The 19,164-nt window shown below is 42.7% G+C and overlaps 1 protein-coding gene across 1 annotated transcript in view; it reads left to right on the top strand.

The window, feature by feature from the left end:
• The window catches only part of ST6GALNAC5 (ST6 N-acetylgalactosaminide alpha-2,6-sialyltransferase 5), a 175,148-nt gene extending 156,203 nt beyond the window's left edge, over nucleotides 1–18,945 (top strand). The window contains exons 4-5 of the mRNA XM_030866177.2: nucleotides 5,539–5,646; nucleotides 17,505–18,945. Of these exons, the coding sequence (XP_030722037.1) occupies nucleotides 5,539–5,646; nucleotides 17,505–17,736 (340 nt within the window). The 3' untranslated portion in view covers nucleotides 17,737–18,945. The remainder of the gene's footprint in view (nucleotides 1–5,538; nucleotides 5,647–17,504) is intronic.
• Nucleotides 18,946–19,164: the final 219 nt, after the last annotated feature.

Genomic DNA, 19,164 nt, shown 5'->3' with positions numbered 1-19,164 from the left:
GTCAAAATCTTTTGAAAAGCACTGGTCTAGAAGATGAGGGTGTGATGGAAAGACTTTCTCCAAAAGGTGTATTTAAGCTGAGACCTAGGCCAATAAGTATTTATCCAGGTAAAGAAGAACCTGAGAAGGGGAGAGAGAAACATCCTTATGGGTATAAGAGCTCGGAGGTGAGAGGACTTCCAGGGGGCTGGAGAAGAGTCCCTGTGGCTGCAACAGGAGTGCTGGCGGGGAGTAGCCAGAGAGGAAGCAGAGATAAAGGGTGGGGAGCTGGCCGAATCTAGGTGAAGAAAAGGACAGCTATAGACATTGAAAGGAGCCATGTGCTGTAGTCCAAACACACAGCTCTGGGTTGGAATTCTTTGTCCCTCACTAGTTATATGGTCTTGGACAAGATATCTAACATTTCAGTGACCTCACATGTGACAAGAGCATAGTGACTAGGCCTCGTAGGACCAGTCTAATAATTAAATTTCCTCATTTCCTTAATTCTAAAACACATATGTTTATAATTAATACACATTTAATGATGTAATTTACCCCCTCCCTTACAAAAACTGTTCCTGCATCAATTTCTTATCTTAAAACTAAAGAGATTCGATAAGTAAAGAATGTGAAGTACTAAATCCTTTTGGCTATCGCTTAGGCAGCTCATTATGAAGAACAGAGTTTTAAAGAAAGACCAAAGCCCAGCATTCCCAAATTCTTTACAGGGAAGAGCTTTCTTTTTAAATCCTTAAAACCTTGTGACCATTTGAGGGCTGGTCCAGGCAAAAGTGGGCATGGCATCTGATGGACTGAGGAGAGGTGGACCTGGCCACTGGCACTGTGGCCTCCTTCCCTGGAAGCCCAGGTGATTCCATGGTTAGCCCAGCCAGTAGATCACATGGGGGATCCTGGTCACCATCACACGCTGTCATGAAATCCAGTCACTTACTGTCCTTTAAAAACCACAAATAAGAAAAAAAAAACATACAAATAGCAGACTGTTGCTCATTTGAATGAGTTATTTAACCAGGAGAGCACTTTTTAAGAGAAGGAGAATGAGGGAAGTTATTTACAGTTTCATTTTTTTCTGGTTGGAAAATTCAAAATAAGTAGAAAGACTCTCTTCAATAGAAAACACTTCTCTCTTTTGAGTTTAATGGTTGTTTGCTAAATGTAAGTATTCCTGAAACACTGCTGCAGTGTTAGCTATTTAGGATATTTACACATTGCTCTGGGTCTTCTTAAGGGATTAAGTTGAAAACTTGGAGACTAGTCATTACATCCTTACATCTTTAGGAAACAACCTCACGTCAAGACATAACCCACTCACTAAATTCATTAAATTCTGACCAGTGAAAACATTTTGCTCAATAAGCCTGTGTCCTTAGTGAGCCCAGATGGTAAGAGACAGGTAAAATTTCATGGACTGGCTACCAGGCTTCTCATCCATCTACTAGAATCCATGCAGTCCCCACACAGGGAATCACACTGATGGATTTGTAGGATGCCAAAGTACACTGTCAACTTTTAGAATCTTTGTGCCTCTTACCTTTAAGAAACTGTCTTAGGGGCTTCCCTGGTGGCTCAGTCGTTGAGAGTCCGCCTGCTGATGCAAGGGACGCGGGTTCATGGCCCGGTCCAGGAAGGTCCCACATGCCGTGGAGCAGCTGGGCCCGTGAGCCATGGCTGCTGAGCCTGCGTGTCCGGAGCCTGTGCTCCGCAACGGGAGGGGCCACAGCAGTGAGAGGCTCGCGTACCGCAAAAAAAAAGAAAGAAACTGTCTTAAATAAGCTAATATTGTATTGACTCAATATTCTCATGTGTCCACATTCTTAATCTTCAGTCTACTCCAAGCTAAAGAACAAAGTCAGGAACAGCCCTTCAGAAAAAAACTATTTCTATAAACTAAAATACAAAACACTTAGGGTCTAACAGTATTGCCTCTGTGTATGTTTTTCTTGAAACCTAACAAAACAGTGGCATGGATTAAAGATACACAAAGTATGGAATATCTAATTTTGCAATCTCACAATCAGGACATTCATTTCCGGCTAATATTTTGAAGAAATGAGATAATTCAATAAATTTTGATTTATGGAAATTTCACCCTACTTAAAAGTGGAGAAAAAAATGTCTCAGGAACAATCTGCAATTAAGAAGCATGACAAATGACATAGATGGCCAAGTGGTATTCTTTGATATTAGAAAGTAACTGCACTTGAAAATAACTTTATAATTGAACAGGGTACATTAGGAAAATATGATTCAGAACCAATATTATAGTAATTAGATAAAAGAAGTATAAATGAAATAACTGCAGGAAGAATATTTCCATAGATATTATAAATGAGATTCTGGTGGAGCAGAAAGGCCTTTAATTGTAATTTAGTGTGTACTATAGCATTATCAGCTTAGTGTGTTACTTCATCATATAAAAGAATATCTGATAATTTTCCCTAATTAGCACATGACAGCTCTTCATATTCCTTCATTACAGCTGATTCAGTGTAAAAACACTAGATATTCCTTTGTTGGAAAAAGAGTTCAAATCTTTTTAGAAAGCACAAAGCAGTTACATTTCTATAGCCTGTGATCCCAAAAGACTACTATTTCACAAGTCCGGGGAATTTTAAGTGGCACTTTAAAGAAAGGTTCACCTTAGTTTCTTTAGTCCTCCACTTTTTATTCTCCCCATTTTTACCCATTACATCTTTTCCTGTAGAGTCACATCCCCCTATATTTCAGGTTATGGCTTGTGATTTCTACTACATCACACAAAAGAAAGCCAAAGTTGTAGGGAAGTTTCTGCCACTGGGAAAAGCCCTCTTAGTGTTTCCTACAACTCAAAAGCATAGGGACATGAGTGTGGTTCTTGGATCAGGAATCTGGAGGTATAAGTAAGCTGTCATTCTCCTCCTGGGCTCCACATCATTCCAGTTATTCACTCTCCCAGTTTAAGTCTAGAACAACCTGCCATCTCAAGGTCACAGCCTTGGTGAAGACAAGGTCTAACTTGAGGCAAGGCACTGCCTTCTCTTCCCCTCCCCCATTCAGTCAGCTCTGCTCTGTCCCACCTCCTCCAGTCCCAAAGTTCTTATGAATTTAGAGCCCTGGTGAAAAACAAGGGAGATTGTTAATACCTATGTAGGCTGGAGGCTCCAGAATTTTCTAATTACAGTGAGTCCCCTGCATATGAACACGTTCCGTTCTAAGAGTGTGTTCATAAGTCCAATTTGTTCGTAAGTCCAACAAAGTTAGCCTAGGTACCCAACTAACACAATTGGCTATATAGTGCTGTACTGTAGTAGATTTATAATACTTTTTACACAAATAATACATAAAAAAACAAACACAAAAAATAAAAAAAGTTTTTAATCTTACAGTACCGTACCTTGAAAAGTACAGTACAACAGCTACATACAGGAGCTGGTATCGAGTGAACAGGCAAGAAGACTTACTGACTGGAGGAGGGAGAGGAGGTGGGAGATGGTAGAGCTGAAGGATCGTCAGCAACAGGAGATGGAGGGCAAGCAGCAATGTCACTCATGCCTGATGTTGATGGTACAAGTTCCATTCCCTTGCTGGATTCAATTCTATCTACCCTCTTGAAAAAAACAATCCAGTGATGTCTGGGTAGTAGCTCTTTTTTCCTCATCACAGATGACACCCTGGGCTTGTAATAAAGATACTGTACTACTGTACTCTATACGGTACTGTACAGTAAAGTACACAAAAGCACAACCACTTGTAGAGGATGCACGCATGTGACTATGTATGCCAGACACGTGAACTAACTTATGTGATTGGACATGCGAACGCACGTTCACATCTTTGAAAGTTTGCAACTTGAAAGTTCGTATGTAAGGGACTTACTGTACTGCCCTGACTACTGACGATGGCTCCTACACAAGAGCCAGTAGCAGTGTTGGAAGGATATCAGTTGTTTTGTGTGTGCTAAAAAGCACTGGGAGTAATGGTTGAATTATTATTTCATTTGCTCCAACCTAGTAACCAAGAGGCGAGGAAGGGATCTTGATGTATCAACACACCAGACTAGATAACTTTTTATGATGTTCTCTCCTTTAGTCCTCGAAATAGCACAGGAAGATAGAGCTTCCCATGCTTGCTTTCTAGATAAGAAATCAAGGTTCAAAGAACAGCAATAACCTGCCTCAGGTCATTTAGCTGGTGAATAACAGAAACTAGTAAGATACAAATCCATGCTATTTCCATCTTGAGAATATTTTAAATGTACTTCCTGGGATATTACTGGATCTGGATACAATGGAATGGAAAATAAAAATGAGTAAAGGAGTTAAGAACTAGAAAGTTGAAGCCACGAACTCAGGAATGACTAAATTACCCATTCCTGTCAGGTAGGTGACAAAACAAAAGACATCTTAAAATGTCTTTTTTGGTTGTTATTCCTTATGCGAAATGGAAATAATGCAAACTGCTTAACAAAAACTCTTCCTTTTCAAAGAGGGGTGCTACGCAGTGCAAGTAGAAAAGCTTTCCTGCAGCTCTTTCATTCACATCACATACGGTGCTATGGCTGGGCAAAGTCAGACAGTCTGACCTTGGGGATAAGGTGTTTGAAACTGGCTAATGATGCATGCCACAAGCACTGAAAAAAAAAGTAAATGCAGCAACCCCCAAAGAATTGAAATTAATATCCACAGCAGCATAGCATGGTGGACCGAGTCATCCTCACAAGTCACATTAGACCTTGATGTTGTGTCTCCACGATTACCCTTAGACTTGGTGTGTGGTTGGGGCTCAATACAGATGTTTGATTGGGCAAATGAATGAATGTTGGAACCCACCGATTTATTCCTTAAATTCTGTCCATTTTTGGTCATTTAATAAAAATTTTCACAGGGCTCGGACTGTTCTGAGGTAAAATAAAGCAAATGCTCAATTACACGTAAGCATCCCTGTGTCCCTTTTCCTCTGGTCATTAGCCCATTCCCAAATGAATGTACTCCTTCTAAGGAAAGACATTCAGTCACGATGTTGGTGTTAATTAGTCTAGTTGAAGGCAAGCTTCTACCCTAAGATCATTTGGTCAATCAGTTGATCAATTGATAGATAAAGACAACTGTGTTTATTCACATTTAGTAAGCTCTTTGTTATCCACCCTGCGTGGAGCAAAAAAAGAATACTTATAGCTAGTCAAGTATTCTAGTTAATAAAGAGCCGACACACGAGGATTGTCATCTTACAAGAAATTGAGTGGTAATAATTCGCACTTAAACATTGAAACATTGATCATCATCTTTGACTATGTAGAAGTCCCTTGAGAATCCACCATGATGGAGTACTGACACCATTTATCATATTATCATGGAATATGGTGGTATGAGTAACAGATTTCTATCTGCTGAAGTTCCAGCTTTAGCAGATAGAGAGAGAGTGAGAGAGAGAGTTTACCAAATGGAGAGAGAGAGAGTGTGTGTGTTTACAGTCAGCCTTGTTCCAGAAAAGGTTTAAGATGGAGTGGGTATAATGATTATTTTACCAGCTTGCACACTTAACTGTTGTTCCTTCCAGGAAGATCTCCAACACTTGGCTCAGCACTGGCTGGTTCACAATGACGATTGCCCTGGAGCTCTGTGACAGGATCAATGTTTATGGCATGGTGCCCCCAGACTTCTGCAGGTAGGATTTATTCTGCAAATGTAATTCATCAGCAGTGTTGTGCAGTGTTTATAAATATCTGATTCCAACTATCAACCATGAAACATGTCTTACTGTCTTCTTGAAGCAATTAATTAACATGTCCCAAGTCCTGGTTCTAGAAACAGCAAACGGCATTTAATTATGTGATATAAAATATTGAAAGTTTTTGTTTGTACTGCTGGAGAATTAATCCATCTTTTGGGCTTCATTTATCCTCTGAATATTTATCAACCAAAAGTAATGCAGTAATTGGCATAATATTAACAATGAACAAGCATTAAGAAATATTCGTTTTGGGGACTTCCCTGGTGGTGCAGTGGTTAAGAATCCGCCTGCCAATGCAGGGGACACGGGTTCAATCCCTGCTCTGGGAAGATCCCACATGCCGCAGAGAACTAAGCCTGTAAGCCACAACTACTGAGCCTGAGCTCTAGAGCCTGTGAGCCACAACTACTGAAACCCGCGTGCCTAGAGCCCGTGCTCCGCAACAAGGGAAGCCACCGCGATGAGAAGCCGCGCACTGCAAATGAAGAGTAGCCCCCGCTCACCACAACTAGAGAAAGCCCGTGCACAGCAACAAAGACCCAATGCAGCCCAAAATAAATTCATTAATTCATTAATTTATTAAAAAAATATATTAGTTTTATTCTCATTTGAAAGGAATGTGATAATTTTTAATGAATTAAAGAGGGCAATTTCTTTGACGGTTAAGGCCTGTTTTCCAAAATTAAAATATTCCTCTTAGTCTCTTTCCCTTTCCACATCAGTAGCCTCGGTTTGTGTTTCTAAGACCAAAAGCACAGGCATAATTATTTTGATGTAATAATAATTTCTATTGCTACCTTAAGTTACCTCCTGGCATGTGCCCAGGTAGAGTTCGGTGTGTACTAACAGACACACTGAGAAATATTCAGGGCCTGATTTGTGGAAGGCCGATTGAAATTCACCTGTAACCTAAAGGAGCGATGCCAATAAAATCAGAAAGTTTCCTAGTTTTCAGGCATGCCTGCTGACCTGCACATGGCCTCAGTCATGATATTTAAATGGTAAGATCTGGGGTGGGAGGGCATTTTAAACTTGTTCATTAAAATTTATGCCTGCTTATACCTTCATGTGTTTTAAACCTAACAACTTCTCAAAGTCTGTGAGCCTTTAGGCAAATTCTACCATTTGGAGGTTTGATGCAAGAATGATGAAGCATACTTTATTGTGCCATTATCACTGTGCCACTTTTCTCCCACCCTTTTTAATCCAAAGACCACACAGCAGCAGTACTAGTTTATATGTAAGAGTCAGGTCACAGGGGAGAAGGAAAGGGGTGGACAGAGCAGGCCTTTGAAATCTGCCTGGACTCATGCATCCCCAGGGAAGACATGATGTAGTAAGGAAGTGGGTGGAGTCTGGACGCAGACGGCACAGGTTCAAAGCCCAGCCCTGCCACTTACTAACCTAGTGCGACCTTGAGAAGGTCACTCATTCTCTCTGTGTCTCAGCTTCCTCGTCATTAGAAGTGGATGTGATGATAATAATAGACTCTGCCTCAGAGTATTGGAGGTGGATTAAATAAGTGAATACATGTAAAGTGCTTTGAACAGCACCTAGTACATGGCCAGAGTGAGCTTGGACCCTCACCCAGTTCCTCATCACTTAATGCACTGGCCTTGTTTTCCCCTTTAACAACCTCTGTGCAAAAAAGTAGGTAAGATGGTGTAAAAAAGCCAACTGCCTCCTTAAACCAACAGGCTAACAAAGGCAGTGGCAGTGGCCCCTTTGGGCATGCAAACAGCCATCAAAGCTGATGGTTAGACGGCAGATATAATTATGTAATATTGCCCTTAGGGCACCGGAGAAAAAGAGCATGAAGAAATTGAAATGTTAATGACTTAAAGTGTTCAAGGAAATATTGCACTTATTATGGAAAACAAATGAAAGGCAAGTTAACCTGTCATTTCTCTTACTCAGATTTAGTTCATCACAGCTTCGTGCACTTAGGATGGGAACAATTTATACGATGACACTAGCAAGGAAGTCAAGATACCGTCCATGCACCGTATGTTGGCAGCCGCTCTGAATTTCTGTTCCTCAGCCACCATCCCAAAGGTTCAACAGTTGTTCTCATAAGATGATTTTGGCCAGGACTCATCAGAAGGATCCCTAACCCCAGTGTCCTATCAGAGAGAGTGAAGAAGTGTGCTGGGCATCCTCTGCTGCAGAGGGTTAGGCTGGTGACAGCATCCTCTTCAGTCCTGATGCCCGTTTAGGAAGGGTAAGAAAGGAAGGAGCAGTAAAGATTGATTCCCAGGTTCCTTTCATCTTCACGTCCAGGACACATGGGCTGAACCACCAGGCACCCAGTTCCTACCGGTGACCTTGAACCTTGCTGTCCTCATCTGCAAAATGGGCATAAGAAAATAATAATAAAAGGAAACAGGTCATGGTGAGGATTAAATGAGATCATGGCAGTAGAACGTTTGACACAGTGCCCAGCACAAAGTTAGTGCTCAGGAAAGATTATTAATAACATTAGTGTTACTAATACTTTAATATTATACATAAAATATATAAAATAATTATTAATATTATCCTAAGCCCTTGAGAATTGCCCTGAAAGGTACCAAGAATTTTGGGAGGGGTTCAAAGAACAGGCCACAGCTCTTGCTTCCTGGAGGCTTACGATAAGCCTTACCCACACAGAAATCTAACAAGCACAGCAAAGCCACTTGGAGTCAAAATGACTCTTGCAAACAGTATCACCACCAGAAAATGAAAAAGCAACTTATAAGTTAATCCAGCTACTAGTCTGATCATTCCCCCTTGGTCTTGATTTTGAAAGAAGCTAAGAACTCTAAGGCCAGCAGGGTACACGTGTCTTGAGCTGTAGGACTTAGGGAGATAAGATATCACCGGGGCCAAAAGTGGTAGGGAAGCTTTTGTGAGATGACAGACCTCATGCTGGTTGAGTCCACCAGAATATACACACCTCGAGGGCAGAAACTTTTGTGTGTTGGGATCACTGTTGGAGCCATGGTGCACAGGACAGTAGATCAGTACCGTCCTGACCTATAGCAGATGCTCCGTACATACTGAGTGAATGAATGGCCCTGTCCTCTCTCTCTCGTGCTGTAGTCAAAGGGTGTTTATATGACTGAAAATGAGCTATATTTCTCAAGGTCAGAAGCTATGTGACCTTGAGAAAGTTATTCAACCTCACTGAGCCTTAGTTACCGTGGGCAGGTTAATAATGACCGTCTCAGAAGCCGTAGTTTCCATGTCTGCAGATGATGATGACATTAGTGCTTACCTCACGGGGTTATATGATAATTCCATGACATAATAGATGAGGAATTCTTGGCACAGTGCTGGTGTACATTAAGTGTGGATAAATTTACGAGGAGAAAGGGCTCACTCATCTGCAGGTATGCACCCATGAGCACATTTTAAGGAGCTGTCTGGCGAGCACTAATGAACGGTGCTTTGTTGGCAGGGAGGGCCAAGGACACGAAAGGCTCCCATGTGAATTGGATCCCACTTTCCCTCCAGCTCCTTGCAGGACACCCCACGGGCTGCTCACAGCAGACTCCCCCATTCTGTGGCTTCTTTATGCCCAGTCTCTCACTGGAATGAAGAGTTAGGCACATGGGGCCAGGGTTCAGCAAACGAAAGGAGAGCCAACTGCTCTTTTTGGGTAAATTAACCTTTCCAGACTTTGAGATACAACTAGGACCCTCAAAAGAAGTCATTTACTAAACAAATCACAGAAACTCTGATTCATTCACCTAACTTGTGTTGGGCACTTAGGGACATAATCAAAGATGAATGAGACAGGGTTCCCGCCTTTGGTCTCCTGCGTGTCACTTGGACACAATTCAATCATAAGGGACAGAAGGTTCCCAAGGTTCCTGTGGGAGAAAATATTCACGTTCTGCCTGTCGTAGTCTCTGACGCGCAGGGCTTTATTGAAACATCCAGCTCTGGCTTTCTCCTGCCCTGATCCGGTGGAACAAGGGCAAGGAGCTAAGATGAAAGAACATTGCCCCCTCCTGCCCCGCTTCATCGGCAGCAGATGAACTTCTCTCTGTTTTACCTGTGGGCTCTCATATCACAAAGGGTCCCGTGGCAAATAAGAACATTGACAGCCTTGATGACCTCTGGTCTAAGATACGGTCATGCCGCTTTCCAATCTAAATCACACTCTCACACACTTTTAAGGAGAATAGAGTCATCACCTTCTCCTTGCCAAGGAAACCAAGGCTCAGGAGGACCAAACGCTGGACTACTTCTGCAGTCATTCCCATCAGCTTAGCGTGGCAGTGACCCAAAGGGAATGTCAGCTGCTATATGCTGGGATATATAGGGAGGTGCAGGAGGGGACTAAATTATATCCTGGGAGCAGACAGCAGAGCCATCCATGAGTGCCTGACTTCTAAGATGTGTGAGTGGGTTCACTCCTACAAGCCTGGAGCTGTCATTTTCCATCCAGCTCTCCTGGAGGTCTGGCCTTCTCATCCCTCCCACCCAAAGGGCCAGGCTTACTTCCAGGAATCATTCATTGGCAAGAAGATTTCCAGTAGCCTCTAAACTACTTAGCACATGGACTCCTTAGGGAGACGAATAACCCCACGTTCATATTTAACACCACAAATGGAAAGAGTGAATTTATAAATGGCCATGGTGGCAGATGAAGGACGTGTTATTCGAAACCTGGCAGAATCTAACGCTGACTAAAAGTCATGTGACTGGCATGCAACCGTTTCCTCCTTAATCTGGTGCTGCAATAGACTGCTGACCGCTCTCCCCAACTCTGGTCTTTCTCTTTCCTCTCCAAACACCACTGTGCTGTTGGATAAACTGCAAGTCTGACTCTATCACTTAAACCCCTCATTAGGTCCCCACAGCTTTTAGAAGAAAGTTCACACTCCCTAGCTTAGCACAGAAGCCCTCAGGACCTGACCTCTGCAGCCACCTTAGTCTCATCTCCTCTACTCACAGACTTGTTTTAGCCGTACTGAGGAACTCAAGAAGGAGCTCACCCTGCACACACCTGTCCCTTTGCCCTCATCTCGGAACATCCATCCCCTCCTTCTTAATCTGGCTGATCACTACCGGTTCTTCACCGTAATATTAATGGCTGATAGCTTTTCTGCACATACCACACGCTGGTGCTGTGCTGAGTACGAGTACAGGTGCCATTTCATGGAACCTTTATGATAATCCCAGGAGATAAACATTATTATTATCGCCATTTTACATATGAAGCTTGAGGACATGAAACAACTGGCCAAAGTCGTGGGGCAGGTAAGTGATGGAGCTGGGATTTGAATTCAGGTCTTCAGGGCTCAAGAGCTAACACTCTTAACCCCTCCCTCCACTGCTTTGGAGGTCCTCTTCCTCCAAGCTTTCCTTGCCTTCCTATCTGAGTCAGACCCCACCTGGGCCCCTACTGGGGCCTCTGCCACCTTCCCCTCTGCCTCAGCTAACGGAGTGACATGTCCATCTCCTTCATCAGCCTGTAATCTCCTCAAGGGAAGGGGTCCTATCTCAAGCCACGTTTGTGTCCCTAGCTCTTGCCATTGTGTCTGGCACGTAGTGTATATTCAGTATTGATTAACTCAACGAATAAATAAAAACCTTCCTTTCCTTGACGGTGTTTAGGAGACTGATTCTATATTTATTCCAAGATCAAAAGTGCCAGGTGAGTGAAGAGTATAATTAGCCAGTGGCAAGTACCAATTTCGAGGGTCCAAAGAAGTCATTGGTGGCCACCTGTATCGTTCCCAGCCAAGGCCAGCACTGGGTCCTCAGGCATGAGACATCAGTCTCCATCCTGCCTCTATCACTGGACGCCAGGCTCATCAGTGTTCAGAAAGCCAGAGAAAATTAATGTCGTGTCACACCAGAGACAGCCTCAAAATATATTATTATGGGGACATAGACCTTTAAATCACGCCGTATCCATATGGGGAGGCAAATCCATTCTCTCTAGATGGACTATAAATTGCAATGGAAAGGCTCTGTTATCATTGCTTTCCAAACTAAGTGATGGTGAGTATTTTTAATCTCATTTTCCATTGTAAATTATTTGTGATAACAATGGGCCAAGCATTTAAATTCTATCTAACAGTCATATTTCTGGTCATACTTAACACATTACCAAGTTTACAACTCTCTGTTACCCATCATTTCCTGAGTATTAATTAGCAGAGTAACGACTCAGAGTAATCACTGTCATGGAACTAAATGAATATCTTATCCATAACGTGAAGGACATCTCAAAGGTATCGTGAATATCAGAGAGCTGATTCTGCCAGAGTTATTAGCTAGTGAACATTAATAAAGCTGCCAGCATTACAGGGCAAGTTCCTACTTGGCACCAGTCTGCCCTGTAGAATCAGACGCGTACAGAGGACGGGTATGGAATGTAATGCGTCCACGTGGTTCACATTTTACGAAGTGAACTTAAAATACATTGTTGTACTTTTTTTTTCATAGATGCTTAACTTTGCCATAATTTCTTCTTCTATCTTTGCTATAATTTAACCAACTTACTGGTCACTGGGTGTCTTCATTACCTTCCTCTGTCCCATGGCTCCAATGCATCTGTTATGAGACGCTATGGCATCACCTGAGGTGCCTGAGTGGTTGGGTGTGGATATGGGGTTCAGGCGACTCACTTGGGCCTTTGACCCATGACGAGTGGGCAGCCGCAGGCTCTCGGCACTTTTTGTGCCCCAGCAGCACAAGTATTATTTCACTGGCTTCCAAAGTGTGTGGCAGTTTCCTTCCAAAAGAGGCTGTAAAAACAAGAAATGGAGGCAACAGAATAAAGGTGGTTCATGGGGCCTCCCGGGCCTGAAGTAGCTGTGTAGGAAGGCCTGTTAGGGGAACATTTCCTTCTGAATGCTCCGTACTGTCCCCAAGACCCCCAGTGCGAGCCAGTTTCCGAACAACCGAGGTACTTGACAGCTACTGATTCAACACTATCCCTCAAACAGTCCCTGACTACCTGCTATATGGTACTGTATACCATGCCAAGAATAAAAGTGTGTTTGGAGAGAGTATCTGAGGCTCTCAAGAGAGGCAAAAGCACCATTCTTTCCTCAGGATCTTTGTAGCCTTCTAGATCGTCCAGCCCAAACTGGGAGATCAGGGTCAACCTAGATCATACCCGGAAATGGAAATATCCACCCTTACCTGTTAATGATACGAGGTTTCTTTCCAATTGCACAGCCTAGCTTTAGAAGATTTAAAATGGCACGTCACCAACTCCTGCTGCCATTGATAACATATCAGTGGGCAGAATTGCAAATGAGCATGAGGCCTGTGCTTCGCACCCTGACCCGCTGCACAGTGCCCACCAGGCACGGGGCACCTCGGTAGGTGGGTGCTTGGGAGAATGCAGCAAGGACAGAGTTGCTCTCAACCATATGGTGCCAACCCAACGGGAACCTGGGGTGCCATTAGTGCAGACAGCCACCTGGTGGCACAGGAATTTTTCCAAGACACAGAGCCTCACTCTTAAGAGTACAGCTTTGGTTCAGATCTGGGCCCTGAAACTTCTTCAATTTCTCTGGGTATGAGTTTTCTCATTTGTAAAACAGAGGTAATAACAGTACCTCTCTCACTGGGGTGACGTGAGGATTAAATGTTAGTCTATGTGGAGTGCTGAGCACTATGTGAGTCAAGTCTAGAATCTTGGATGGCCCATGAGTGAGGCTGTGTGCTTAAACCAGGCACAGGACTCTCACCCTGGGCGCCGGATTCTCACCCTGGGTGCCAGATGCTCACCCATCACACGGAGTAGTGGTACTTAACCTTAGACGCCTGATGGAGAATAAAGGAGATAATATAAGCTAAGCACTGAGGCTTAGCAGGTATTTAACTAAATCAGCCTTCTTAAACCTGGCTGCATATTAGAATCTCCTACAGAACTTTATAACATTGTTACCTTTTTAAATTTTTTTGTTTCGAAAAAGTTTTAGACTTACAGAAAATATTGCAAAAAGTGTACAGAGAGTTCTTGTATACCCTTCACCCAGCTTCCCCTAATGTTACCATTTTGGTCCAATTATCAAAATTATCAAAACTAAGAAATTAACACCAGTACAATACTCTTAAATAAATTTCAAACTTTATCCACATTTCACCATTTTTCCTACTGATGTCATTTTTCTCCTGCAGAACCCAATCCAGGATCCCTTTGCATTTTCTTATCATGTCTCATTAGTCTCCTCCAGTCTCTGAAAGTTCCTCAGTCTTTCCTTATCTTTCATGACTCTGACACATTTGAAGAATTCTGGTCATTGTAGGATGTCCATCACTTTGGATTTGTGTGATAGTTTCTAATTATTAGATTGAGGCTATGCATTACTGAGAAAGATACCACAGAAGCAATAGCATTTCATATCAAGAGGTACATGATGTCAAAATGTCTTATTACTGGCGATGTTAACCTTGGTCACTTGGTGAAGGTGGTGTCTGCCAGGTTTACTCATTGTAAAGTTACAATTTTTCCCTCTATCATTAATAAATACATTGGGGGGACTTTATGCAAATAACCTATTTCTCCTCATGCTTTTCCTCTCTCATATTCCATTCGTCTGTGCATCTTGCCTGCAACAATTACTGCATTGTTCTAATGGTGATTTTCTATTCCCTCATTCTTTCTAGATTATTAATTGGAATTATTCTGTATTTCATTTATTTATTTATTCAGTAATTTATTGAAATCATCATGGACTCATGGATATTTATTCAGTTTTATTTTATGGGACTTATAATCCAATACTGCCATTATTTATTTTGATACTCAAACCTAAGGCACTTTTTAAAATACCTATGCCTGGGACCCTCTCCAAATCAATTAAACCAGACTCTATGGAGGTGGAACATAGGCCATGGTATTTCTTTAATACCTGTGCACTACATGGTAGTTCTTTCATTCTCCCTACCTGCTTTCTCTATAGAGAAAAAACAATCCTTCTTCACATTATTCTGCAGGATTTGTTCCCCCACTGGCCCCTGGAGGGCTGATGAGAGGCTGCTGCCACTTAGGGAACTGGCTCTGTGATTATCATGCCCGCACAGCCCGCACCGCTGCACCTTAATTCTCTGAGCATCCCCTGAGCCCAGACAGCAACCTGAGCTCCAGAATCCTCTCTTTTACAGCAGTAGCCTCCTGATGTGGAAAGTCTGCTGATTTTTATTGCTGTTTTCATTTGGATCAGGTGGAGGGGAAACAAACTATGGCAGCCTTTAGAAAGTCAGGCTTGGGAAAAAAGGCTTAAGGAATTATAAGCTTGAACTTTCTGAAGGAAGGGCTTTCTGAACAGCACAGTGGATGACACCTGATGGCAGGCTGACAACCTACAGCAGAGCTGTCCCTGCAGTTGCTTCGGCTCTGCCTTCTAAGTCCCATCAAGCCCTTTTCTGCCATTTGGACAAAATTTTAAAGCATGGAGACAACCCTCAGTTATTTGGACACCTTTGAAGCCATCAGAACCAAATATGTAAATTTAATTCTCCATTTAGGAGAGCAGTGTGGAGCCAGATACATTTTCATTCAAGGAGATGGTCTTCCTGAATAAGGAAATTGATCCTATAGCATCCTTTATCTGGTTTCCAATTTCCCTCTATGCCTAGGTGTCAAATCAATCTCATGATATTTTTAGAAACCCGATTGCCTCTTTAGTCAGATTGATGCCAATAATATGTCCAAAACTTAGATGAATCAGATTTAAAACCTGATCCGTACTGGAATAAAAGCTTAACCCCAAGTTTACCATGGCAACATGAATTTAGCACGGTTCCCCAAATTAAGCCATATGAATCTGGGGAGACTTGTCCCACAAATTTCTATTTCTCTTTTTTTAATTTTGTTTCTTCATAGTGGTCCGTTCCAACTTGAATTTTTCCTACCATGCACTTTCTATATTGAAAACACCTTCTATTAAAATTTTAAGGGGTTTCAATTTCTAGGGTAAGTAAATAAGCAAACTCTATAATAACTGGACAGGACGGGATCTGATGTCTCACTATAGAACATAGAGATACTTCTGAGACAGGCATAATAGAGATGCAAACTATTAACTCAGCGCAGCATCCAACCCAGGATGAGGAATGTTTAAATGCTGCATGACAAAAGTAAATCTCTCTTCCTGGAAGAACTTTAACCTCAGAGGAGAGGAAGCTCAAAGGTTTATTGTCTTCAGAGCCATGAACTCGACACCCCTCTTGATAAAAGACTTCGATCCCTGACCCCAGAAAACTTGCTACTCTAAAAGCCATTTGTGTATTGATCTCCTCTGAAGAAAACGAATAGGTATCTAGCAGGATGAGCATCTCTGGGAAACCAAGTTACTGTACTTAAAGTAAAGCTGAGTGCTGGGAGGGAGACCCCAGGGCATCAAACCCTGTAAGGTGGTTTGCAGGAAGCTGGGACACTTTTTAAGAGAAGCGCTAAGAAGAGACCAAGAAGAGCTTAGTCTTGCAACAAGGCCGCTTGATGAGTGTAGGTCAAGGTAGGAAGGTTTATCTGCTGGGATATCTTGACTGCTCTTATCATTTAGACTTCAAGACAGAAGAGGTGGGGTGGAATGGAACCCATTCTGAGACCAGACCTCTTTGGGGGTGAGATATTTTAGTAACCCTACATCAGGGCACTCACCACCACCACATGTTAATCCTGTTCACATTACCTTGAACAAATGAGCCAGTGTTTCTCCTATGAGGCGGAGACAGGGATATAGAGACTGAAAAATGTGGGGACTCTCGGGCTACACAGCGGGGGTTGAAGATTTGGACTTTCTCAACGTAGAGACTCTAGGTTTAAGTACATTGTCCGTCTAAAACAGCAAGAGAAAAATGGTGGCGTCATGCCTGCTGAGTTTCTCCCATGCGATCAAACTTGCATCATCCACTTTCCATACCTGGAGGAAGAATTGTCTTTAGAAGCCTGCCGTTTAGCTGCTAACTCCATATAAATTTCTTTCAACAACAGAACTTCAAAAAATAATTATTGCGCGCCTGCTAAGAACAAGACAAAGGCCTGCTCTCATGAACAGACAATAAGCAAGTAAACAACGACAGCAGTTTCAGAGAATGATTAATGCCACAAGGGAAATAAATGCAAGTGAGATAGAGAGAAGGGGCAGGCATCAGGTAAGCCCTCTCCGAGGAGGATACATTTGCATTGATCCCCAGCAGTGAGAAGGAGTGAGCTGATGAGAGAACGTTCCAGCCGGGTGACTGCCCTCAATAGCCAAGGCCTCAGGCGAGGGACCAGCTTGCTCGAGATGACCACCGGAGAGGCCAGTAAGGCGGGAGCATAGCAGACAAGGTCAAGTGGATTAGGAGAAGGCTCTGGAGAGGAGCCAGATCACGGAACACCCTGTAGGCCACGCTCTTAGTGGAAGTGGGAGCCCCTGGAGGGTTTGGAGTGGGGCTGGGCTGGGGAAGGAGGATGATGTGCTTTTGTTTTGTAAATATCTTCATAGCTGTTTGTGCTAAACAGACTGTGTGGGGCAAGAGTGGAAATCATAACTATAGCTGGCTCTTAGGACTACGTAGTTTCCAAATCCCAAAAGCCTGAACATCCTACGGGCTCACGTTTAATCTTGCTGTTTGATAATGATGGTCGCTGAGTTTATTTCACAGCCTCAGACCCTCTTCACGTGCATATTGCTTAAACATCAGCAAAACCGTTTGTTGAATTCATTTAACTTGAAAGTATGGTTTGTGCTTATCGGCTTATTAAAGATAACATCTTACCTAAATCTGTGAAAGGAATTTTTTTTTTTTTTTTTTTGGCTTTAATCAGTTATCTCGTTTTCCTCCTACAGGGATCCCGATCACCCTTCAGTACCTTATCACTATTACGAACCTCTTGGACCTGATGAATGTACGATGTACCTCTCCCACGAGCGAGGACGGAAGGGCAGTCATCACCGCTTTATCACAGAGAAACGAGTCTTTAAGAACTGGGCACAGACATTCAATATTCACTTTTTTCAACCAGACTGGAAACCAGAATCACTTGCTATAAGTCATCCTGAGAATAAACCTGTGTTCTGAGGAATGTGTGTGGCCAGATGGATATCCCAAGAACCCACTGTATCAGACATCAGGCCACTGAACTTCTTGAAACACCAGACCTGAAAGAGGAACAGAATGGGTCGCCGGGGTAGCTTCAGTTCTCAAGAAGTACCATGTACAGGTGCCTCCGAGGCGTGACTACACAGCAGTGCAGTTGGTTTGTAAGGGAAAATTCCAGAATGAATACATCCTAATGAGTGTCGTCCCTTTCAAAAGGGGTTACCGTAGGGGCTGAACTCTCATTTAAATAATGTTGCCACGGCTAAAAATATTTTGGATCTCTTTAAGTATTGCCTTCGAAACTGAGACATTAGGAACTCAACATTAGTCGTATTCCTTTGTAGAAATACCACGTCAAAAGTCATTTTTCTATCAAATTGTATCCTAACCTGAACCTTTGCCGTTTGTTGGACTCTGTATGTGTGATTTGTAAAAAGCAGCCTGAAAGTATGGACATGATTTCTGAAGACTATATCTTCACTGACTTTCATAAGCAAATGCCCAATATTTATTTATTGAGAGTTTTTTAGTGTGTTCTCGGCCATTATTTTTATAGATTATGATTATGTGGTAATTTATCCTTCCTAATTCTTTAATCCTGAGTGATGGTTGGAAAAGGCCCGGAACTGGGAGATGAGTTGCGGTGTTCCCAACGCTCATCGTTAGCATGCGACGGCATTTGGCTTGGAAACGTTGCATTGCATTTTTTGAACCCTCGGGCTTCAAGAACAGCTATGACATTTTCCAATATGCAGAAATGCTCCAAATGACAACATTGAAAACCAAAAACTGCGTCGTTCAAACAAAAAAGGTACCAACAAGAGAAACTTAAAGACAGTTTGCTTTAGTAATGATTGATGTAGGTTACTTCACTAAAGCCCTAGTTTCCTCTTCTGCAGAATGATGTCACTGTACCAGCGGACCTCTTAAGTTTCATTCCAGATCTGAAATTCTCTCAACGAGCCTCTTGTTGACCCACATGAGGACTTTGCACTTGGAATGATGGGGCTCCCACAGTAGCAGGAGCCTTATTTTAGGGGGCCTTTTATATCCCCCTACTACCTATCCCCCTCTTGTGGTTAAAAACATACCTCTTCCATGGAACCCATTGGCCAAAATCCATCCCCTGCTTCTCTGGTGCTTCTTGCACCAGAGAGAGAGAGAGAGAGAGAGAGAGAGAGAAAACTTCCAGGCTATTCTAAGGGGGGGGTGGGGGGTGGGGGGAATCTTTCATGCTATTCCCTGACTACAAGAGCAAGGAACTGCATTTCTGTGAGTTTGTGCGGAGAAGAGAATACAAGGAGATTCCCCATCATACGACTCATTTATCCTATGAACTATTCCGATTCACTTCCTGCAAATCTTACATTATATTCACTGCCGTTCCCTCGTCTTCAGAAGTATAAA

The sequence above is a fragment of the Globicephala melas genome, chromosome 1 (assembly GCF_963455315.2).
Source record: "Globicephala melas chromosome 1, mGloMel1.2, whole genome shotgun sequence".
NCBI classification, from domain to species: Eukaryota; Metazoa; Chordata; class Mammalia; order Artiodactyla; family Delphinidae; genus Globicephala; species Globicephala melas.
The sequence above is the reverse complement of the archived record's forward strand: the minus strand, read 5'-3'. Positions and strand labels throughout refer to the sequence as shown.